Below are 6,861 nucleotides of genomic sequence, written 5' to 3' on the forward strand. Positions count from 1 at the left end.
TGAACCACAAGCAGGGCAAAGAGCAGTAAATTAATAACTGGCACACTACTCATTTATAGAAAATGTATGAAAACAATCTGCTAAATTCAGAATATGGAAAATTCTATGAGCCAAATGACCAGTTTCTCCAATAACTAAATAGTAAGGATAAAGTGGGGGAATTACTGGAGACTTAAAAGACCAAATACAACGGGTCACCCGTGTCTGGATTCTGCTTCAAACCAACCAGCTGTAAAGCACCTTGAAAAATCAGAGAAATCTGAACACGAACAGGATATCTGATATTAAGAAAATGTTAGTTTAGGTATAACTCTATACGGTTGAGTCTTTATCCCTGGGTGAAATGTTTAATGATGAAATAGGTCTGGGATTAGCTTTTTAAATAACCAAGAAAATAGGGAGGTAAAATAAAATGGCCACAAACTGATGACTGTTGAATTTGAGTTATAGGTTCAAGGACATTTATACTATTCTTTGTATTTGAAATTTTTCATCATAAAACATCCAAAAATAAAAAAAATCCCACCTTCAGCCGTTAAAGAAGGGATAGTACAAACAACTCACCTAACATTAGGAGCTTTACGTTCTGCTGCTTGGGGAGAGAGGTGGCGAAGAAGCCAGTCTTTAGGGCATCCATGCCGACTGGGATGGGAATGTGGCAAAGGGCTCCTTCAAGTTAAATTTGAAGAATAGTTTGTTTCCTACTTTCCTTCTCTCGTCTTAATCTAGCAAGAGGAGTGGAAGCAAAGCCTCATGCTTAAGAACGAGCTGGAACAAAAACACCTGGGGTGAAATCCTGGCTCCTTCATTACTAGCTGTGATTTAGGCAAGACACTTAACCTTTCAGAGCCTATTTTCCCATCTTTAAGGGACTGCCAGGGGTTAAACGAATAACATTTGCTACTCGTTTAGAAGAGTGCCTGGCCCAAGGTTAATTTTAAAAATTCCAACAAATGATTTGCTACTTAACGCTCTTGCCAGCCTGGAGCTAAGGTTTAAAAAAAGAGAGAGAAGGAAGAAGGGAATGTCAGGAAGAACAAAGAATATAATGGAAGCTTGCAACCTGCTTTCAACCCCATTACCATGGCGTCACTGAGGATGGGAATTCCTGACCTCCAAGTTTAATTCAGTTTCTAATTAAAGGCACAAATTTGAACTGTAAAACCAGAGAAACCCAGGAAGAAAACCACAATAGTCCCAGCAAGTTAAAGCCAAAGACAAGTCTGAGGATTCCTCTGCATGCCTGTTACAAAGGATGCTTAAGTGAAACCCATATGACCCTTAACAGGTAGCAGCTGGTGCGGGAAATGACCCACAGTCTAAGATAGCAGGTGATGCAAGCATCTGAAGTTCCCATTCCCAAGGAGATGAACTGTAGGGTTCTGCAGTTGCTGAGCTCATCTCTGGTAAAGTTAATTATGGTTCATTCCATAGTCACCAGGGAGAACTGCAGAATTCTAAAGAAATCCTGAAAACCCAGAGGTGTTGTAACTGGGCTACATAACGGAAGGGCAAATTAGAAGCTGGGGTAGTGTAAAGCAATTAACATTTACCGTGTGTAAATTCTGGTTAGACTTATTGGCAAGATATAAGTCAAACAACAAAATTACTGTAGAGAGAAGGAAAATAAAGTAGCTAGGGCATTGTATTGATGGTGAGGTAATTGTCTTAAGAAATGACAGGAAATATTAAAAATGGTCCCTATACTGGTAATACTGAACTCTAAAAAGGTTTACATAAAAATCAAAATAACTCTTTAGTATTTCAGCTTACAGGTCTCCCCTGCACCCTCACTATCCATTTCCCCCATTTAACAGTATTCAAACATGCATTTAAAATACGACTGCTTTTAACTTCTTACTAGGAAGCCATACTATCTCTTATTTTGACATAACCCAGTGGCTTTAGAAATGCTGCACATTAGAACTGGGGAATTTTTTTTAAATTTCTGGGTGCAGGTCATACCCCATACCAATTAAATTAGAATGTCTGGGGTCAGGAGTCAGATGTCAGCATTTTTAAAAACATCTCCAGGTTGTATCAAATGCAGCTGTTTTGAGAACTACGGAAAATAACCTGTAGAGTCATCCCACTTCTTAGGAAGAAAACAGCTCATGCAGCATAAAAACTTTAGCAAAAAGTCTTTACCAGGGATGACAGATTGCCTAAACTTTGGATATAAAAAGGAAGAACACAAAGTTTCTGTCCTGGGGTAACGTTTTGAGTTTTCATATGCTAATATTCAAAACAATAGTTTATTTTGTACATCTAGCCTCCCTGCACAAAAAAAGATTTAAAAAATTAAAGTTTTTTGGGGGGAGGGAAGGTAAAATCATCCAATAAGAGTTAAGAGATATAGAAAATTATTTCTAGATACTTTTTCATAACAAGGTAAGAAAAGGTAAAATACACTGGTTTAAGAAACACTGGTTTAAGATAGAAAACTTGGGGTCAAAAACTGCTCAGGTCTAAAGAAAAACAAAAACTTGTCATAGAAGACCATGCTTCCTAAAATGTCAGGGCAAGATGTAGAACATCACACTAAATACCAGCAATAAACTTTCGAAGTCATTTCCACTAAATTTACTTTTAGTGAGAAAATGACTGCCTCCTGCTTGGTCGTTAACTCAACTTCTCACCTGACACTAAAGCTGTCTGCCCAAGTCTAATGACAAAACAATGGATGCTGTTTCCCTCACACTTTCACACTATTTTCCATCATAAATGGAGAGAAAGGATCTTCTCTTTGCAAGTTTCTAGTTGCATGGGGACTGTATCGCTGTAAAGTTCGGTTGGGGGAGGGTGTTCAGTGGGGAGGGTATTCACAGGTGAAATGAGTAGACAAGTTGTACTCAGCTTGTTACTACATCCAGTTATTTAGAATTCTAGTTCTCACTTGGGCAACAATTTCAAAAGGCTTAAACTACCTTAATGGTTATTTACGTGTATATCCTAAATCCTTGACGTGAACGTAATTCTTCTCATTTATTTTTAATAATAAAAATGATTTAAAAGTTACTTTTGTTACTATATCCTTCATAATATCCATTATCTTTATATCAAACTCAAGAAAAGCAATTCATAACTTGCCTGCATTCTGCAGGCCCCATAAATACCTAGTTACAGTAGCTAGCTGAGGAATTAAAGCCATTGTAAACCTACAATTTCAGGCCCCTAGTTATTAGAATGTCTAAATGATTCTCTACTTTCTTGATTCCGCTTCCTAGGTGATTACCCCATTAACTGGTCTCCACTCCACACTCAGCCTTTTCTCTCCAATTCCTATCCCACCCACCTTCCCAAACTCCTGACATCCCTTCCTATGTGTTTCTAGCCAAACCAATTTCATTCTAGGAGAATAAACAAGTGAAATGTTCAGTGTGCAGAATGGAGTCTTTTCAAGAAACGGTGCAGACAACTGGATATATGTCCCCATGTAGAATAATGAAGACTCCTACCTCACACTACATTCAAAAATTAACTGAAACACGGATCATAGATCTAAATGGAAGCTAAACACAGATGTCTAGGGTCTTTGGTGTATCTAATGACTTCTTAGATACACCAAAAGCACAAGCAACTGAAAAAAATAAAATGGGCTACATAAAACATGAAAAACTTGTGCTTCAAGAGACACTATTAAAATGAAGATAGGAGAAAACATTTGCATTATCATGCACGTGATGAGGGACTAATATCGAGAATATATAAAGAATACTTATGACTCAATAATAAAGACAAAAGTTCAATTAAAAATTCAGCAAAGGAGTTGAAGACATTTTCTGAAAGACAAAATTGACCTATAAACACATGAAAAGACGTTCATCATTGGCTAGTACAGAAATGCAAATCAAAATGAGATACTATTTTAACCAGAATGACTAGAATTAAAATCAGGTAACAAGTAATTATGAGAATATGGAATAGCTGTAATCCTGACATTGTTGGTAACAATGTACGTAATGTGCTATAGCCACTTTGGAAGAGTTTGGCAGTTACTCAAAAAATTACTATATGACCCAGCAATTTCACACCTAGATGCATTCCAAGAGAACTGAAAACATACTGACACAAACTTATACATGAAAATTCATAACCGCATTATTCATAACAAGGACAGTGGAAACAGTTCAAAGTGATAAATGAAATGTAGTATATCCAATTGACTGTTTCGCAGTAAAAATGAGAACTGATACAATACTTAATTGTACACTTTTGAAGGGGTTTATCTCAAAAAAAAAAAAAAAGATGGTTAAAAAAACTATGGGGGAAACATTCGAGATTTTCCCAGCATTGTCAGTTTGCTCAAATAAACTCACTTAAAGAAAAAAAAGTGAGGAACTTAAACGAGAGAAGGGAGAATGACAGGGAGTGTGAATTTTTGTGTTTCATTTTAAATAGGGTTGTTAAAAAAAAATCAAATACAAATAATCTAATAGTAAACATTAAACATTTAAACTATATTACCAAAAAAAAAACTTGAAATATATTTTCTCTAGTTTAGAAATGTAGAAACTATGATCCAGACTAAATTCTGAAATTTAAAATGGTTGCTCATTTGAGAAATTTATAAGCTTCTTAAAGGACAATCCCTCAGATCTTTAGTCTATGTAAGTGAAGATCGCAGATTTCCTTGCCAGGGTTTAAGATAAAATTTAATAACCAAGAAAAAAGTACAAGTCAATGCTTTATCTTTGGAAAGGAACATTCATTATAGCTTTGCAGCCACTTTCATTCCAGGTCTCTTTTTTAACATTCAGAATACTCTGCAAATATTTCTCAAACAGAAAGTTCATGCCTCAGATGAGAATACTATCCTCCTATGCGCAAAGGAGGCATGACATCAATTCACCATTTTCAAAGACAGAGGACAGGTCAAGGGTTAAGAATAAAAACTGCCAGACTCCAAAATCCATATATTTACTTTTTATTGAATTTGTTAATGTTACAGAGTTCTTGCACTGCCAAACCATGCCTGAGAATTCAAAGAAAGAAATGGTACAATGGACAGCCTCACCCACCCATCATACAGTATATTAAAACTTGATTCATGTGCATTTTGATAATTTCACAATCTTTTAAAAAGTTATAACAAGAGTTGGTTTTAAATCTCCTGCAGGTCTTCAGATTTCTTGTACAGTATGCCATTAAATAAGTTCCACATACCCATCTCAGTTCATTACTCAATAACATAACCTCCAACAAAATTGTTGGAAAAAAAATGCATACTTTTCAGGGAAAATATGTGGCTCAAGGTATAAGAGATTTGTTAAGATTTTTGGTTCCCAAATGAAGTCTTCAGTTTAACCAAGAATCTCTTGCTTCTTGCTTAATCATCCAACCTCTCCTTGGCTTGCTCAGCAACTCACCCAAATACATCAGAAGGCAGGCATCCTGCCTGCCACCTCAAGTAACGCCATTATTGCCCAGAAATGGTTGGCAGGTCCTGTCAGGAGATACTGCAAACCCCACTAGGAGTCCAATTCCTGTATTAACACTTTCATCAAAACTAAGTTCCCATAGGATAGGATAGTTTTACTCACCCATTTGCTTCACTCTTGCCAGTAGCAAGTCTGCAACTCCTGCCATTTGGCAAAGGGATTTATTATAGAGACACCCAGACTCTGCATCAAGTGGTCACATACCACTTTGAAATATTTCTATTGAACCAAAGATACAAAACTAGGAAATTGCCAGACTATCTCATTAGATGGAAAGACACTTTTCAGCAATCCTGGGTATCTTTCTGAAGTCCCTTTTAAGGACTAAAAATTACTGAATAGTTTAAGCTGTAATTATTAAAAACAGAAGTGCTACATCACCTGTCTTTCGCCCTTGACTCTCCAAATGAACAATGTAAAGACACATCGGAAGGCTGATAACAGAGCTAAGCTGGGACAATTATCGCATTTATAGAAAGTCCAATACCTTAAACGTTTGGGCACAAGTGTATCTGGAATTGTCAAAGTTCATGCAAGATCCACGAAACTTAAGTGGGTTTTAGGTTGAGATTCTGCTCACGTTGCTCTGAATTTATAAGGACAGGTCAGTGAATCCCTTGGCCTGAGCAGGAACTATATACTCTTTCTACTGCAGTTTACAATTTAGACCTGATTTCGAGGAGGCTTTAGCAGCACCTGAAGTAGAGCCCCCCTGCATCCACTGCCCTTTACACCAAAGGCTATTTGGTTCCACTCTAGGGATTGGCAAATTCACGAGACACCTCACAATTCTAATGCATATTTCAGGTTACTTACTTAACCAAGCAATATGCTCTGTCAAAGAACTTATTCCAAGTCAAAGCAAAAAAAAAAAAAAAAAGGCCTTAATGTGGAACACGGAAAAAAACACTACCATCCAAATAAAAAATTACTAGAAGAAACAAGATTATTCCCTCCCCCCGCCCCTCAGTGGACCCAAGTTTGGTTGAATTTGTGGTTACCTCAGAATACAACTCAAAGTTTAAATGATAAATCACAGCCCTACATAGATTATTTGAACACATCGGTTCTTTTGAGAGTGGCATATTCCAGGAACTCTAATACAGCCACAGCCTACTACAGAGAGTATTCCTTAAGGGGCACAGGACAGGTTAATTAAGGTCACTTAAATCTTCATCTTTTACAGCAGATCAGAACCCAGATGGCTGACTTTCTGCAGGATTTCTGATAGGAATCCAATAGAGCTGGTTTCAAGTTTCACACCGACACTTATAAGCTGAAACCTTCTTATCCAGAAGTTGTGATCCACATGAAGTTCACAATGAGTGCAGCAAATCTGAGGTAGTCAACCCTTACGAAGGCTCAGTATCTGAACATAAAAAGATTTTGAAATGACCACTGGCTGCAGGTTTTTTTTTTT

At 36.9% G+C, this 6,861-nt stretch overlaps 1 protein-coding gene across 1 annotated transcript in view; it reads right to left on the reverse strand.

Moving 5' to 3' along the window:
* Nucleotides 1–4,911: 4,911 nt before the first annotated feature.
* CDV3 (CDV3 homolog) overlaps nucleotides 4,912–6,861 on the reverse strand; it is a 14,334-nt gene continuing 12,384 nt past the window's right edge. The window contains exon 5 of the mRNA XM_006907238.2: nucleotides 4,912–6,810. Coding sequence (XP_006907300.1) covers nucleotides 6,804–6,810 — 7 coding nt within the window. The 3' untranslated portion in view covers nucleotides 4,912–6,803. The remainder of the gene's footprint in view (nucleotides 6,811–6,861) is intronic.

This window comes from Pteropus alecto, unplaced genomic scaffold (assembly GCF_000325575.1).
Source record: "Pteropus alecto unplaced genomic scaffold, ASM32557v1 scaffold92, whole genome shotgun sequence".
NCBI lineage: Eukaryota > Metazoa > Chordata > Mammalia > Chiroptera > Pteropodidae > Pteropus > Pteropus alecto.